General features: G+C 25.0%; 1 protein-coding gene across 1 annotated transcript; it reads left to right on the top strand.

Annotated features, from left to right (window-relative positions):
- The first annotated feature begins 432 nt into the window (after positions 1-432).
- LOC132935515 (tyrosine-protein phosphatase 99A-like) lies at positions 433-18,679 on the top strand. Its single transcript, XM_061002095.1, is given in 13 exon segments — positions 433-1,220; positions 3,887-4,072; positions 8,104-8,393; positions 8,475-8,737; positions 8,869-9,173; positions 10,382-10,596; positions 13,506-13,861; positions 13,940-14,228; positions 14,295-14,466; positions 14,942-15,072; positions 15,135-15,406; positions 15,849-15,984; positions 16,053-18,679. Coding segments are annotated over 13 exon segments (2,916 nt in total). The 5' UTR covers positions 433-1,108; the 3' UTR covers positions 16,242-18,679.
- Positions 18,680-20,106: the final 1,427 nt, after the last annotated feature.

The raw sequence follows: 20,106 nt of genomic DNA on the forward strand, positions 1-20,106 counted from the left end.
TTGTAGTAAGATTTAGAAGGGATTTTTAATTGCATACAATTATTAGTATATTATATAATATTTTTAAATTACAAATTAATAAAAAATTTTAAATGTACCTACTAGATTGGTATTTTTCTCATTTCTAAATTCAAGCGTTGAACATAAAAATAATTCCGTCATAGTTTTACAAATCTGATATTATACAAAAAACCCGGTATCGTTCGTGAATATTGAACAACATGAATTATACATGGCCTACTCAAAGGCGAAGAGGAGGAACACTCGAAACAATCGAAGCCTACTATGGATGCACATCGACCTTGCGTAGTGAGCCTGTTCTGGTCACACTGTTCAACGCCCGTGTTCATAGAAATGAAAAAAAAGAAAGAAAGAAAGGCGGTCCGAGTCCTAGTGTTCCCGCTTTTGCAAATTATGCGTCCCGTCCTGTGAATGAGCTCAACCATGGCTGAAATTCGTTCAACCTTACAATAATATTATGATATATATATATATATACTGCCATTTCACGTGCGCGTGCGTGCGATCGTGTAAAACCACCGTTGCCCCCCGCCGCGCCGGCGCAGTTACCTCGATCCGCGGCATCGTCGGCGATGGCGTTGATACTTGATAAACTGATAAGCTATCGTCGTAAACACTGCGGCGGTGTACGACGGTATCCACAACTTTAATAATATTATAATTTATAAATATTATAATATTATAAGCAATTCAGTACTTAATATTTGTCTATGGTTATAAACTTCTCCGCTCGCCAGCGATTACGACTGCACGGCCGTAAATCGTAAACAACAGCGGCAGTAATAGTAAATTGTAATAATTGTAAGCGCGCGTCGCCCGGTTTCCTTGATGCATCATATTGTCGGTCCGTCGTCGTCGTTTGCGCTGCGCGGATCGCGTCGTGTGTCGTACGACTACTGCAATAGGAATAATGACGTGCTCGCCCGCGCCGCGCCGTCAGTCGGTTGCTAATCGGCGGATGCGATGAACGCGCCACCGTTACCGAAATCAGAGAGGCAGTGCAACAACGACGGTGCCATCGTGACGGTACGACGCCACGCCGCGTCGTGAACGCCCGCACATATCGTATATACACACCGTCCGGGAGATGTGGATAGCAACATGGTGTCTGGGCTTCGTCTTGTTCTCGTGTCCCAATTGCCTGTACGTTTGCGTCGGACGCGCAGCCGCCCAAAACAAAAGCAACTGTGATTCACAGGGTAAGTCCATAATCTGCAGTAAAGAGGTGTCTCGTTTCTGTCATCTTTACGGTTTCGTAATCGCGGACGGTCCGGGCTGGCGGTCGCCCGTCTTGCCCCCTATAGTTTACAGGGTGCTTCGCAACGCCCGCTTCTGGCGGCTCCTCACACGGTTCATACGTTTTGTCCGCTTGCAGATTACTAGCCGACACTGACTCAGTTTATTGATTTTTCCAAGTACCTGATTCTCCATACACTCCTCTTTTGAGCACATTTCTCTGACTGCTCCTTTAGTATGCCCAGTGCTTAACTTGGCAAAATTAAAGTAAGGGGGCTATTTACTATTTACTATTTACTTTTAAAAAAAGAGAGTTCCCATCACTTGGTAAACTTGGGCTATGCCCCCGCATCCCCTAATAACCCTTTTTAAATTATATAGAGAAATATTTATTAATAATTAACTAAAAAAATAAGTCATACCTAGGTAATTACTGTACGTACCTATTATATATATTATATATAATAAATAATAACAAACGCAAATGGATAATAAAAGTAAATTAATTAATGGTTTAGTAATAATTAGTTAATATTAACTGATTTATAGATCTACAGTAATTAAATAATCCATAAAACAAATTATGGATGGTATCTCACACATTTTGATAAAAATAATAGTTGGGGTATACTGTATACTAAAATTTCTGAAAAATTAGTTATGGTACTCTGTCATCCTGTGTACCCCCCCCCCCCCCCCCCCCCCCCCCTAAAGACGAGTACTGAATATGACCATATATTATAGGTAATCACCTATTCTAATATTAGGGACCTCCTGTATCAATAGAAAAGTACAAGCCCCATTACCTGATGTTTATATGGGGCACATGCTAACTAAAAAAAAATGTTCTCGCTATTCTAAATAATATAATACCTAGGTACCTTTATACCATGATCAATCTTTTCAAATATTTAGCAAAAATAATATTATACTTACCTATTATTTTTATTTTATGTTCTTAAACAATAGAATTATTACTAAGTCACATTTAGCACATATTATAGTTTTTATAAATTTAGTTTTTTTTATTTAAAAACAGCTATTGTCTAATAAGTTAAAACTATAAAATTATCCCTATAAAGTGATGAAAAAAAGTATTTGTGCATAGTCATAATGATATACTGTAGTAAATTGATGTTTCCAATTGATACACATAAGACATACCTAACACATTCAATACATTCATTAATAAATTAATTTATCTAACTCATTTACGATATTGCTTGTGATAGAGTTAGAGAATAATATTAAAACATAAAATATAGGTAGCATTTAATTGTGGGTTTTATTATAACAAAAGTGTTTTATTGTTATAATATTATAAAACGTACCAAATTATCAAAAGAAAATTAGATTTAAAAAAAAAACATTGTTTTACAGAGATAAATTTAATTATCTAGATAGTTCCAAAAATAACCATTTATACTAATCCTTTAATATTTATATTTTCAGATAGAATTTTTTATAAATTTTGTTTTTTTACTCATTTGGCATTGCATTAAAATAAACTGAATCCAAATAATCCACAAAAGTCTGACTAAACGACTGATTTATTTATATGTTTTACTGGAAGAACATTTTCATATAAGCATCTTACTACAAGACACCTACATATTTAAAGTTATGTTTCGTGGATCCTTTTAGACTATTTCTACTTATTTAAACAAATCCTTACTATTTATTTTGGTTAACTAGAAGTGTGATAGAGTCTATCTCATTAGTGCAACCATACATTGTAATATTATATCTAAAATTAGATTTATTTATTGAGAAAGTTACTAAATCATTGTTGTACTAACATGACACAAACCAATAAAAACCTCTATCTTCAAAACCTTTCCATGACTTACATAAGAAAAGTTAGCTAGCTTATTTTTAACAAAAAGATATTATAGATATTAATATATAATAAAATACTTACATAATAATACTTGATACATTAATTTTTATAATCGTTTTGTACTATTATTAATTATTATGAATACCAGCCATTGTAACGCATATATATATTATTTATACACCTAATTTAAAAATAAAACAAAAATTGTTCAGTAACATATTACTTCAATACTTCTTCAAAATCTAAATGTAGACCTAATTTTCATTAGCGTATCTTGCATCTATGGTCATCGGTAGACTGGTAAGAGTTTTTAGATATTCAATTATTTAATAGGTACAAATGATAGATTTCAGATTCAAAATTTAATTAGGTATTTGATTATGAATTTATATTTAATTTAAAATAATAGATAGGTGTTGTGTCAAATTTACATCTATTATCTATAAACTATTTTGAATTAGGTATAATAAGAAAATTATTTTATTCAAAAATAAAAAGTTATTACCTACCTATTATTATTGTATAATATGTGTATTGATATATACTAATACACTTAATAATACTTTTACTATTTTTTATTTCTTAATAAAGTTTTCTTTTATAATTAGTTTTAAATCCTAATTATGATTTTATCAAATTTATTGTTATCAACTTCATTTACAAGGCTTCCAAAATTGATTGTAAAATATTCTATTTGTATTTTTTAAATTTACAATTAAATGTTTGAATATTAATAGAATAGTTTACCTATATTTAAACTGTAATTGTATATATATGTTATTGTTACAGTAACCAAAAGTAAACCACAGAATTTAACTGTTGCTAATGTAACCAGTCGAACAATAACAATAACATGGCTCGCACCAAAAGATGGTGAGGATGGAATAACCAATTACAATCTTTATTATTCACATGACAATAACACATATGCAAGATTATTGGCAAATACACACATATATACAATTGTAAATCTCAGTAAGTATATAACTATTTTAAAATATTCTAAACAGAATATTCTTATTAGTAATTTTATAATGGAAAATGTTTATTTTATAGTCTTCTAAAATCCATTTAGTTAGGTGTACCAGCCGTTTTTAATTCTTTTATTTCTAATAACTTACGTATATATATGTATATAAATTTATATATATATATATATTATATGCACACGTAATAGATGTGCTATTAGTGGGCCTCAAAGATTTTTTTACAAAATTGGTGGTCCGCACAACTAAAAAGGTTGGGAACCGCTGAGGTAAACTTACTACTTGTAGAATATGGATAAGTCCTCGGCATTTTATAATTTTCAGTTCCGAAACATCTTTCTTTCATTTTTATACTCCAAATAGACATAAAATTACCTTAATTTAGGGTTGCCAGATTTTGAAATTATCAAACCGGAACATCATATTGAATATCTTTTTTTTTTATAAATATTTATTCATTATTAGCCAATACAAGTTTTTTACATTAATTTACTACCATTGTTATTACTTATTCCTTATTACTAATATTGATACTTTTCGTTTGAATGAATTCTGAAAAAAAGAGGATAAAATCAATAATATACAGGGTGATTTATTAAGCGTAGAACACTCATTATCTCAAAAAGTATCAATGTTTTTAAAAATATTTTTTTTTAAGTATTTTCAAGTTGTTAAAAAAACAATGTTTCTATTAAATATTATATTTTTTAATATTTTTTATCCTTATAATTTTTATGTTTTTTACTTTTTTGAATGACAACAGAGTTTTAATTTTATTTTCCTAAGCAAAATATTTTTCTAAGTATTTTGATTCATAAAAATCGAATTTAGGGCGAGTAGTTTATGAGTTATAAGTATTTAAAGTTTAGATGGGCGGAGTGGAGTGGTATGGGATTACCTCGCAAAATGTTTGTCCTCATTAAAATCAACAATTGTTTAAAGTTACAGGTGATTGTATAATAACTTCTCATATCGAAAGATAAATTTAAGCCGTCCTAATGTTGGAATTAATAATTGAAAATCTGTTTTGATATATTTTTTTGTTATACGAGACTAATATTTTAAAATGTTTTATACAATATCCAATACCAGAATATATTTGTAAATGATCTATTCTTCAACCTAAAATTGTACATATTTTTAGTTTCTAATTGTTTTTAGTAAAAGTCCAATAACTTGATGTGTAAGCAACGACCTATTTTTAACTAAATCTTGAAAATGTTTGAATAAATTTATTAAAAGTAATAAACAAATAATAAATTAAACGGTATAACAAAAAGTACCTATTATGATAATATAACTTCTAAATGTCATAATATATTTTGTTGAATAGATTGGCTATATTAAATGTACATTTTTCTTTCTACTTCGTAGTTTATAGAACACATTTCAACTGTTTTTTATTGATAAAATCTTATTATATAATATTACTTTAAACATATGAGTATAAAATGTAGTGGATATTAAATATTTAATGGTTTTAACTTGATAAATGATTATTTTAAACTGTGATTTATGCTCACAAAAGCATTGCCATTTTTACTGTGACATTGAATTTTATCAATTTTGATATAGATAGGTATATATTTATTTTATTTTAAATTCTATTTGAAGAAAGAAATATGTTTTGGTTTTACAATGGGTTTTTTAAAAATAAAGTTTTAGAACTAAAATATTGCTCCAACTTCGACATTGATGCTGGTTTCTGGTGACATAATATATCTGCAAAATATAAGGGGAAAATATTTCAAGGATATTTATGTAATTTCAAATTTTAAACCAAATCGATTTTTTGTTGTAATTAAAAAGAATAAGGACTTAAAATTTATATCAACATTTTCTAGAATTTATATAATTTTGGAACTTTTTAATTTGTTTATAAACCTATAAAAAGTTCAACTTTTTTGATAGTTTTTGGTTCTTGCCTTAAAAATTAAATACCAAATAAATTGATTCCTTTAACAATTAAAAATAATCACAAGTGTGGTCACAATTTTGTATAATTGTTTGTAGTGTAAATTAAATGTAATGATTCTTTTTTAAACAATTTTAGATATTTGATTTGTAATTTAAATTATATTAGACATTTTGAAACATTCCATTATTACTAATATTACTTATCATTATATATATATAATTAAATCTTAAAATATAATTATAATTTTTAACGTTTTGTAGGTACCTACTTGAAATTTTCTAATTTGCTTAGTTTATATTTGAGATCATTTTTAATTCTTTGTAATAGGAATTCATATTTTGATACAAGGTTCCTCATAAGTACTTTTTACTGAAATTTTAAAATATTAAAAACAAATGGGTATAATATTCTCTTTTATTTGCATTTACACCCTGTATATTGACTTACATATTTATCAGTATGTAGAACCAGTGACTCCCACATTTTTTTGAGGAAGCTCTTACAGTTAAGATGCATGGTAATTAAGTTTTAATATTTAGAGAATCATGAACCAAAAAAGTTTGGGATCCAGAATACAAGATAAAGAAATAATAATGTATTTAATATTTATAGCTATTTTTTGTCAGTATAATATATTTTTTCTTAGTAATTTTACTTAAAATATCTTTATTTTATTCATAATTATTTTTGTTGCTATAAGTATGGAATATTTATTATAGATTTTTTCAATAATAAAAAAATTGAACTGATCATATTTGCTTGTATCTATATTAGTATTTAGTTGTTAAATCACAATGGTGAAATCAATACAGAACTTTGTAATTTTAAGTACCCGCCTACTAATGATTAAAACATAATAAGTATTAATTTTGTTAATTAATTATGCAACAGTCATGGCCATAGTATTTTAGTAATGACATCTAATTCATAAATAAACAATAAACCGTATAATTAAAATATATCACTCTTTTTTTAATTAAATGTACTTAAGAAACTTAATATTTGTGTTATCTTTTCCCTTAAAAAAATTTATTTTTTTAAGTACATTACACCTTACATAAAATATAAAAATAATCTATATTTCTTGACACTTAATACTAGTGTTTAGATTTTAATGCAATATAAATAATAAAAAACACTTAAAATGTGAAATAATGCAAAAAAAAATCATTTAATGTATTATTTCAATAAGGTAATTAAAAAATTATACAATACACATAGAATATTTTAATATTTTAAAACCTCGTGTTTCTAATTTTGTAATTGTGTCAGGCAAAATTCTCAAATTAGATAATATACATACCAGATTAATTTGTATCAATCAAAATTCAAAAAGTCTTTTAGGCACTCACACATTTAAAATCCTCTGAGCTTTTATTGATTTGTACCGTTAATACTATTGTGATAAATTTATAATTTAATATACAATATAAAAAACAAAAAAAACTGATATTAAGTTGGTTAGATTATAAATTAAATGAAACACATTTTTATATAAGAATTATTTTTCTATCATTATCAAAAAAAAAATACATGTGCCTTAAATCTGGACCTTATTCATTACTATTACAATCTTTTCATTCATGACAACAGTCCCTTACCTAGTAGGAACTTGTTTATTTTTAAACACATTTCCATGTTGACTATAAGCTTTGGGATATTATCATCTTTTAATTTAATTTATTTGTTTTTATGGTTATTTTCTAGAATATATTTGGTAATATTCTGAAAATTTATTATAAAGTTAATTGTTTATTGACTTTGAGTATACAATAGAACCAAACATTGTAAGTCTATTTTTTATTTAATTCAAATTTAATTACCAAAATTAACTTTTATATTTCCAAATATTTGAAATTAGTTTACATCTCCTGTTTTACTATAAAAATTATATCATATCATATATTATCCATTATGTACCCATGTAACTGGGTAATACAAATATTAATGTTATCGTGGTATTACAACAAATTTTAGATGTTACATTTTCTTATTGTAAATATTTACTTATTTCTATTATTATTTATTATTAAAACAAAATGTCTAATCTCAATTATATGTATTTGTACATTTTTTATTGACTTACATTTTTAAATTTCTAGTACCTTACACTGAGTACCAAGTACACATTGTAGCCAAATGCGAACAATATATAAAAAGTGAATCTTCAGATACGATAATTCAATATACTGATGTTGATGGTCCAGGTCCACCAATTATTACAAATGCTACATGTGTACCAGGAACTAATGGTACATCTATTTTCTTACAATGGACTACACCTCGACTATTTTATAGATCAGTGGATGAATATATTATATATGTTTATGATACTTCTGATATTGTTAAGAATTTCAACATTTCATTACCAAAAGACAGTATCAATTCAAATGTATGTAAATTATAGGTTTTAAAATAGCATCGTAACATAATACTTGATTTAATTAATTGTGAAATTATTATTGTTTTCTAGCATAATCAGTACATTGTTCAAAACTTAACAGACAATACCATGTATGAATTAAAAATAAATGGAGCGACAAATAGTTTCCTAGGCAATCATTTAATTGAAGGTGAAGCTTCAGAACCTCGTTCTGTCTACTTACATAAAGATTGTGATAATGATAATACTTCGAAAAATAATCATAATTTAATTGAAAATACAAAATCCCTTTTGATTGGTTTATGTTGCGTATTGGGATTACTATTCATTGTAGCTGTTGTTTTATTTTGGCAGTAAGTATTCATTTTTGTTTATTAACATTAATTTAATATAATATTTTTAAATTAAATCTTTTTATCGCCATAGCTAATAATATGTGTGATGCTTTACATGTAACACATAAAATAAATGTTTTGTACTATAGATGCCATCCTGTGTGTAGGGTATACTTTCATGCTGCTTATTATTATCTGGAGGATCCACCATTTGTGTCACATACTGTACCAACATTGCCAAATTCTGATTGGTGGAAGCATAAACAAGAATCTCATGTTGTGACAGTGGACAGTTTTGCCAGGCATGTAGCTAATTTGCATGTTGATGGAGATATTGGTTTTAGCAAAGAATATGAAATCATTCAAGAAGAGTCAATGAATTTTGATTTTTCAACTGAATCATCACAACTACCAGAAAATAAATCAAAAAACCGATACCTCAACATAGTTCCATGTAAGCAAATAAGTTATAATTAATCATGCTACTGTAATCCACTCATATATTTTGTAATGATGATCTAAGAAATTACCTAAGAGTATCTGATAACAGCACAATTGGACTAAGACGATAAACCAATAAATTAATTCTAGATTCATTGGTATACGAAAATTTGTAATATGGCCAGATAAAATAATTAAACATATTTTATAGTTCCATACTTCATTCCAAGTATTTCATTATAATACTATAGTCTATTTAAAAATGTAAACTGATATAGTTTAGTGTTATTTTACAAATTCACTCTTTTATATTAATTTTTGTTGAAATCCCAAATAAACACTCTCTGTTTATATAATCTGATATAATAATAATATATGTTACAGATAATGTTGATATACTGAAGATATTTCATTTTTAGTTATTAACACATACATTGGTGTTCCCTTTTTATATACTATACTGAAACCATAATCTAATTGTGTTAGTAATTGTTTATTTATTTGAGAAGATTGCTCTGATCCACACTGAATAAGTTAGATAAATCGTATTCATTTATCTTAGTGATAATCACAAATGATACCAAATTTTAAAAGTGATTTTAATTTTAAACACTTCGTTACTAGCTTTGGTGCATTTATTAGTTAGTAATAAGTAAACCTTGTTTTATCTACTAGGTTTGGAATTACAACTAAACATCTAATTGTAGATGTCTAGTTATAAATACAAGTTTTTTTATCAGTACTCGTTAGGTGTATTTCACATCATGGTAAATTCGAGTATCTACACATTGCAGATAGTGAGATAGGAAATGTCATTCCATTATAATATTGCAATTTTCCGTAGTCAGTATTAAATATTATTTTTATTTTTTTTATTAAATAATAATAATTGATTCTTCCTGAGGTCAGTTCATATCTAGTAATTTGGTTCAACTAACTCTTTAAACTATTTTTTACTGCAATCTGTGAATGTTACGTAAAATAAAATATTAAATTTTAATTTTAAGATCTATATGATCTAATTATTTAAGTTTAAAATAATGATAACCAGCAAATGATAATATTATAAAATAAAGGATCATCATTATCCATTATAATTTGAAAAATGGGTTTTAATTAAAAACAATTTATACAAAATTATACTAATTTAACTAACTTATGTTTATTTTTTGGTTAAAACTATATAATCAATGACTCCTATGATAATATTTTAATTTACAGACGATCATAGTAGAGTTAAGCTCCACATAAATAATATACCAGGAAGTCATTCTGATTATATAAATGCAAACTATATTGATGGTTTTGAAAAAGCTAATGCATACATTGGTACACAAGGACCATTACCATCAACAATTATTGATTTTTGGCAAATGATGTGGGAACAACATGTTTATGTTATTGTGATGATAACAAATTTAGTGGAACGTGGTCGGGTAATATATTTTAAGAATCAGTATAAATAAAATATGAAAATGAAATTTTTATTTTTGAATTCTTTTTTAAAATTGAATTTATTATTTTACACATTATTGCTGTATTTTATAAGAGCGTTTTCTACCAAAAGTTAACTTAATATATTGTGATAGAGATCGTTTGAAGTTTGGTTCTTTGTAAATAACCCCTAAATTTGATTTATGCTTTTTAAAGATATTATGTGATTATTTAGTTTAACAATTTAGGTTTGTCAGCCTAGCACCCCAAATTCATAATACAATAAATTAAATAATTAAGAAGTACATTTTATTACGTATTTTTTCATAAAGAGGTTCATAATAATTAAAACTATTTGTAGTCTAATCAATAACAAATAGATTAATATTAAAATTAAAATCTACAACTAAAAATACATAACATCACATAATCTCTTACATCAGACAATCTGCTAGAGTTTGTATAGAATGTGTGATAAAAATAATTTCTACATTGTCAATTCACATTGAGAAATATATTCTACAATAAAATACCCTTTTTCTATTTTGCTTTTAACATACTTTATTTGTATACATAAAATATTTATATTTTACCACTTCAACAGATTTTGTTACTAGATTTGTTTTTGACTGCTTTTTAAACAATGTCAAAGATACACTAAAAAAAGATAACTTATATTTTATAATAAACAAGATAGTTTTCTGTGTTAAATTTTTATAATAATAAAATTATCAAAAAATTTCCCAAAGATTGTGTCACTTATTTGCTCTTTTTGGAAAAATTTGATTCTTTTTGGATAATATTAATATTTTATTTATGAATACAAGTTTATGATTGACAGTATTTTCCATGCAAGTGGTGTACTTAGTACCTACTACCTAACTACTTACTATATTCTACGTTTATTAGTTTTCTTTGATGTCCAAATTTAGTTTTATCATTGATCGTTCTCTGCGATGACGAAGAGTGTAAGTCAACTATCATCACGACACTAAAATACTAAAAATTATTATAAGACAGAGGACTTGTAGCATTTGCATATTTGTTTTGCACAGTCTCAAAAATATCAGAGTACGAAACAAATATGTTTCATGCTTTTACAAAGCTAGTTTTGAAATGAAATTTTGCATATAAATGCATATTTTGAGTTTTATTTTTAGCATATTTCTTCAAATTTATACTTTTGGAGACATAATATTATTTCAACTTACCTAATTAATAATTTTATAATTTTTTTTCTCCACTAATGTTTTTATTTTAATTAATACAACCAATACATACATTGATTTTTGTAGTATAATATTGTTTTTAACTGTCAGCGGGCACTCGTTTTTCCTAAAAGAGCTTGAAGATAGTAAGATTAATTTGCTGTATTTTTTTAATAGATAGATGATTGTTAAATTGTTTACCATGTGATGTCGTATTGCCGTCATTAAATTGAATTTTTAAAATGTATATTTTGGGTATATTTTTTATTTTGCATAAAAATGCATATTTGGTAACTTTTTATGACTATTAGTCCTTTGCCTTAAGTATTATCTCAAAAATAGTAATTAAGAAAAAGATGACAACATACACATATGTTACTTAACAAATACTAATCTTCATGACAGATTCATATTACAGTTTATTTATAGTTTATATTAAAATAACGAGTCACATGAATTTGAAATTTGAAATTATTTAAGTACCTGTTATAATTCATAATAAAATTAGAATACGAAAAGAAAATACTTGCTCAAGCACTGATAATTTAGGGCAGTATTTTCAGTATTTACAGTTACCGTAAATACGGTAATTACCAAAAATACCATATACATTATTTATAACTAAAAATTCACTGATATACTGATTACTGAGGTTCAGTTATTTTGGTATTTACCAGGAGTAAAAAAATAATGAATACCGGTATCAAAATTTGAAATTCTGCCAGCCCTTATTTATATTTTCATACATTTTATCTGATAGTAATATTAACAATAAATAAACTTAAGTAAGAATTTAGTACATATATTTGCAATGTTCTGCGTGTGTAAGACAGATATTAAATACTGGTGTGAGGTCTTTGTAACAATAAAACAATGAATAAGCAAAATAAAAACTTAATTTGTATGTTGTGGAGTCTATGCAGTCATATAAGGGTTTGAAATCTTTAAAAATCACGAAACCCGTAAATTAATGGAAAAAGTTTTTTTTGCATATTTGAGAATGTTTTAAGATACAAGAATATTGTGTATAATAAAGAATGTTGGAGAATATCTGATTATATCGATTAATTTAATAGATTTTAGATATTTTGTGTTGTAGTGGCGTAAATAATATAAATTATATGCCCGATTATAGTGATATATATATATTTGTATTATATATTTATTTACCAACGTATATACGATAATTATAACTCTTCTACTAATTTTATAATCAGTAGATAACAATGAAAAATTGACTTAATTAAAAAAAAATGCGTCATAAATCTAATTTTATTAAATATATCAAATATTACCTATATAAGTTAAAGTTTTTATTTAAGCGGTATTATTTTTCACTTACCTTTATACCTATTTATATAAGTATTTTGTTGTATTATGTATGTAACTTTATTCTTCCGCATATAAAGGCATATACTTAATTTAAGAATATATTTATATAAAAGAATATTTTCAACTTTTTAAGAGAATATTATTTCGACCTCTAGTTATAAGTAATCAAATATTGATTCTGATTCCATCAATATTTTCATTAAAATATTCTGTTTAATATGATGCAATTTAAAGTCTAAAAATATTATGAAATTCCTTATTATATCATACTGTAATAGTAAAGATTTTTATAATACATTTTAGACTTTAGAAGCCTGGTAAAAAAAGGTATAAAAATGTTAAGTAGACTTACCGTTTGTTTCTTTAAATAGAGGAAGTGCGATTTATATTGGCCAAATGAAGGTATAGAAACATATGGTTTTATTCAGGTTAAGCTATTAAAAGAAGAACTTATGGCTATGTATACTGTTCGTACATTTCAAGTGCATCATACACGAGTAATATTATTATATTATATATTTTCAAAATAAAAGATGTTTTAAAAAATTATATATTTTAGGCTAAAAAGAAAAAAAAACGTGCCATTAGGTAGAACTATATATCAATATCATTATACTAATTGGCCTGATCATGGTACGCCAGATCATCCTTTGCCGATCTTAAGTTTTGTGAATAAATCAGCTGGTGCTAATCCAGCTGATGCTGGTCCTATTGTTGTTCATTGCAGGTATATTAATGAATTTATATTTTAATAATTTCAAGTTAAAAATACTGATGAATAATGATAATTAAATTTATTTTGTAGTGCTGGTGTTGGTAGAACTGGTACATATATTGTCTTAGATACTATGCTTAAGCAAATTAAAAGTGAAAAAGAAGTGAATATATTTGATTTCTTAAAGCACATTAGACAGCAAAGGAATTTTTTAGTTCAAACGGAAGAACAATATATATTTATCCATGACGCTTTATTAGAAGCAATAAATTGCATGTATTCTAGTATTAATAGAAAAACCTTAACAAGTTATCTTCAGACAGACATAGCTGATTGTAAAATTGCATCATTTGCCTCAGATTTTGAAAAACATTATAAGGTTTGAATAAAAACAAATATTTTAGAAAAAATTATTTTCAATGCATATTTTTTAATTATCTTACAGATGATAACATCATTTGTCCCACAAGACTATTTGTTAATTTCAGCAAATAAACCCTTTAATCGAAATAAAAATAGATCTCAAGAATTTGTTCCTGTAGAAAATTCTCGAGTGCACTTAACACCAAAACCTGGAATTGAAGGAAGTGATTACATCAATGCATCTTGGATTATTGGTAACTATTTATTATTCCACTAAAATAATTAAAGATTGAATGAATCTGATGACTTAGATTGGAATTAGGTATGTTGACTAGTTGACTTAAATCATAATACACTCACAAAAGTATTTAGAGTTTGCAATTTATTAGTTTTCTATTTTATGTATATAAACTATAAATTAAATAAAAATAAAAATTCATGAGCTAAAAAAAATTGTTTAAACGCCATCTCTAGAGCGTTTTGTACATTTCACTTTTACTATGACTCTTATGGAATAAATTATAATTATTAGCAGACTGGGTAGGCAGAAACCTACAAGTGCCCAAAAGCAAAATTCTAAATTGACAACCTAACTAGGCCTTTGGGTCTACTATTGGTTAATACACCCAAATGCAAAAAAAAAATATTACTTTTAACTTAAGTTATGATCATGACAAATGTTTCTGATATAAGATTGTACTACTTAAATATTATATTATACATTTTCAGGATTTAAGCGGCTAGGAGAATTTATTGTTACACAGCATCCTCTAGAAAATACAGTTTTAGATTTTTGGCAAATGCTCTGGGACCACAATGCACAGACTGTAGTAATATTAACTGACATGAGTGAAGACACGGTTCGTTTTATTAGCTTAATGATTTAAAACTAACTAAAATATACATTTTTATTATACTATAGGATTCACTTATTAAATTTTGGCCTGTGGATCCTGATACAACATTAGATAGTGACAATTTCAAAGTTAAAAGTGTTCAAGAAGACAAAATAGGAGACGATTATGAAACAAGAGATCTTGTCATTCAATCTGTACAAGATGATTTTATGCTTCCAGTTAGATTAATTCACAGTAAATATTCTGTGAGAGAATTATCTTCATTGATTAAGTTATTAGAAATTGTACAAATGTGGCATTTAGAATACCAAAATGGTCCTATTGTTGTAGTAGATAAGTAAGTATTATATATAATAATAATTAAAAATACCATCATGACCAATATGATCATATTTAATTTTTTTAGTTATATGATAGTTTATAAAGTAGCATACAAATTTATAACAACATTCATAAAAGTACTTATATTACTCTAAAACATAGTTGTGCATTTTAAGTGTAATATATTGTGTGTAAATAAGGCATGCTATATAAAGTGTCTTAACTGATTAACGTTCAATAAATCTTGAAATCAATAAGCTTTAAATAAAAATATAATTATAATGTTAATCTTTAATGTTTAAAGATCCATATATTGTCAGATGTACATTTTTTTTTACAAATCAAGCTTGTAGTTTTTAATTATCTTAAGTTTTGAAATTTAAAATATTTGGTATAAAACCGTGATTATTAATTAAATTCTAAAAATATTAACTTATTTAAATATCACTTTATTATAGATTTGGTGGAACAGAAGCTGCAATATTTTGTTGTTTAACAACTATTGGTAAGCAACTACAACATGAAAATGTGGTTGATATTTCATTGTATGCTAAACTTTATCATAATCAAAGACCAGGCATTTGGAAGGACATAGTAAGTTAAATTATCAAAAAACCATTATATTTAAGTGTACTGTTTATTACTTTATTTATTTTGAATAGGAAAATTATTTATTATTATATCGGGCTTTGGAACTCATGTCTGGAGGAAGCTGTTTTAATGTATTACCATCAACTTCAATTACCAGTATAAATAATGTGGCAAACGGTAGTCATAGTTCACTTACTTTACCAAATGGAAATGCTCTTTCACCAAATAAACAAAATGGAGTATTAATTTCTCAATCATAGTAATTCATAAATCCGTATGTAGTTTAAAAGTAGCTATTAAGTATTTTAACTAATTACTCAATTACCGTGATGGTGCATTAAACAAGTCTTTTAGTGTCTTCAAAATGTTTAGAAATTGTATGTTTAAATTACTTAGTAAATTTATATATCACAATTAACCTTCTGTTAATTTATCTGAATTTAAAATAGAAACTATCTTAGTAATAAACAACTAAGCAAATGTTCATTAAAATTAACATAAATTAATAATTATTATTGGTAATGATAACAATTAATTATCATCAAAATTATTTTTATTTTAACATTTTTAAAAATAACAAACTATTTTTAGTTTATAATTGCAATATATTTAGTATGTTACTTAATTACTGATTTACCTGCATATTTACAATCTTTTTTTATATAAAGTAGACCAGCAATTTTAATATTAAAGACTATTATAGTATTATAATTTAACACGAGATACCTAAGTAATATTTCATACAAATCTTCATCATTCAAAATGTTGATCTCCTCGCCGTTATTGTAAATTTTGTTTGTATTGATTTAAGTTGTCTTGAAATGTGTAAGGTATTTTTCCATTAAAATCTTTTTACCAGAAAAATATCTTTTTACTGCCATTACTATCATTACTGTTTTATCAATGCCATTAGAATTGTATACAAGGTTTCTATCAATTTAAGCAATTTTATACATTTGATGGATAAGTACCTCACTTATTCATTTTTTATGTAATTCATTATTATAATAATTATACCATTCTAACTATTTAACCATAACCCTTATAATTTACTCTACTCAAATATAAAAACATCTCAGGTGAAATTTAAAAACAAATAGTTCTGCTAATCTATTGTTAAATTTGAATCTTATTTATCAATGCTTAGAATATAATATTACCAACCTTACAAACAAATCATATATTTTAGTATAACAAAATTATATTATTAAATATTTGTGAATAATTTTGGTATAATGTTGTATGATGATATTATAAATAATATGAGTGTTTGTATATAAATTGTTTTTGTTGGGCTTAACCAGATGTACAGACTAATATAATATGTGTACATAATTTTTACCTCAATATACTGTATAAGAAAACACTTCTGTGGCGGCCTTTTGCATAAATGTATCCTATTTTTTTTAGGATACTGGATGATCTATTTAACTTAAGACACTCAATATTCAAAAACCAAATAGTTATTTAAAATATTCTTTTTTTACATAACTTAAAAAATCGTTGTTTTATTGTTACAATCTTTAGTTGTTTTACTTTTTTAAAATATAACATGAATTTTAATTCCTTACTCTAAAGCAGAATGCTTTTTCAGTTGTAGTATCTACTTTGCCGTATAAAAATTTAATTTTAGACGAGTATGTAGTTTATGGGTAGTAAGTATTTAAAAATATAACCAATAAACTACTTGTCCGAAATTTGATTTTTATAGATCGAAGTACTCCAACAAATATTCTACCATAGATTAAGAAACTAAAAATTCATGTTGTATAACCCGAATAATATTCTACTTTGTAAGATAAAATTAAAAATGTAAATTATCTTTTTAAAGAATAAAAAACTTAAAAATTAGTAAGGAATAATATTTTTTCCAAAAATATTATTTTTCAACTGCTTAAAATTATGTAAAAGAAATATTTTCTGAAATAAATAGTGTTTTACATTAAATAGATCAGCAGTCCATATATTTACAACATTTTCAAAATGTTGGATTATATATTTTTAAATCTTTGTTATTTATTTAGTACAAACTAAAAATACCTAATTATAATTGTATATAGAACGTTTAGATTGGGTATATTCATACCATAGATAAATAAACATTATAACTCTCAAAATCTTTATAGTTTCTGTAATTAACATAAGTGAATAATCATGTTTCATTGATCAATGATCACCATGAGTAAATACTTCTTATATTTCTATATAATGTAAATTTGACTATTAAATCAATAGTATAAGTGCAATTTCGTAACCGTATTTACAATGTTTTCCCTCAGTTCATTTATATTGAAACTCAAGCTATTAAATTATTATGAATTAATCATCATTCCATTTTCTTCACACGTTTTTTATGTATGTTTTTGTTAATTGGATTTTAATAAAATCATAATAATTTGTATTTAGGTAATATATCTTTACTAAATGTTGGTAATTATTGTTTACCATGTCTATAGTCAATTTAAATTTATTATTCTACCAATGTAAATGTTTCAGTTGTTATAACACAATTATTCTAAACTAGACATATCTAATTATTCTTGTCAAAAATATAAATATTGTAAAACACAATTGGATATTTTTAAAAACATATTTATGAAGTCATTCGATTTTTAAATATTTTTGTCCAGCTATAAAAATCTGCTATTATTACTTAAATGTAAAAATTTAAAACAAAAACAATATTATCATTTTGTACAGTTACATTAAAATTATTAGTTATATTGAATATTCTTAACTAATATTCATAATTTGAATTTCAGTTTCTATTTATATATATGTGATATGTAACTTGAGTTAAAATAATTTTTGCAATATTTTTTATGGTATACATTTTGTGTAATATTCTAATTCTTCCAAAATATTTTACACTTTATAATTTAACCCCATAATTGATAAAGGCCGCCAAAAAGTATTTATTATTTTTACATGCTGCTGTTGCATTTTAACTTACTACCATATTCTAATTTCCAATAATATTATTCTTATATAATCATTTTATTAGCACAATGCCCATTTTTAAAATAAGAAAAAAAGTATTTTTTTGTACTTGATGTTATTATTTTGACGTTTATTACCTACATAGTTCTAATATACAATAACATAAGACACCAACACATTTCTCTCAACTATTTTTAAATATTCAACTTGAAATGATTTTATCCAACTAATTTTTAAATATACATCAACCATTTAACTAATGTAACATTTAAATTGTTTTTAACATAAAACAAACCTTGAGGACTAATTTTTTTTTGTTATAATAATTGTATTTATTATTAGTATATCAGTGTTATTGTACATATTACATTGCAATAATGAAACTAAAATAATACCTTCCAAATCTTTATTCTATTAAATCTTATTAATAGTTATGTTATTTTATGAATGTTAATATTGATATTTGTTGATTCTAAATTGTTTTAAATTATTCAATAGTATACTATTTTTTTTTTGAAATGATAAAATAATTATAAACTTTATACATATAATTTTTTTACAGTTATTTCAATAGTTTTCCTTGATTAAATTACAGGCCTAATGAATATTATTTAATCATAATATACATTTTAAATCTTTAAAGGAAATAACAAAATCTATTAAAATAATTATTTCTGATGATACTTAATTTTTAACATCAATAATAAAAATTCGCTCAATCATTTCAAATATTTTTTTTTTTTTTTACTTTGATTTTCAGTCAAATTACACATTTTTGTTATCAATTAATTTTACAAATAATAATTTAGTCAATTGTCTGAAAAATTGCTTCAGATTGATTGGCTTATTTTGAATTGTCTTCCTTGCTTCTTAACATTTTGTTTCAATTTTAAAATGATCAAATTGTGTATGAATTGTTGTTTTATTTTTAAATTATTATCTTGACAAATATTAAAAGTGAATAATTGATCCTTAGAATTACTTTATAGGGAATTTAAATCTTATTTTCGAAATTTGAATTGGATTTAGTACATTATTTATTAAAACAGAGAAATTTAGTTATTTTTCATAGACATTTAACATGCTTATATTTTTTAACTATATTAAATAACATATGCATTAAAACTAATTAAATAGACAGTTGATTAATATTGATCATTAGTTCATATAATAATTAAAATCTTT

This window comes from Metopolophium dirhodum, chromosome 1 (assembly GCF_019925205.1).
Source record: "Metopolophium dirhodum isolate CAU chromosome 1, ASM1992520v1, whole genome shotgun sequence".
Classification (NCBI taxonomy): domain Eukaryota; kingdom Metazoa; phylum Arthropoda; class Insecta; order Hemiptera; family Aphididae; genus Metopolophium; species Metopolophium dirhodum.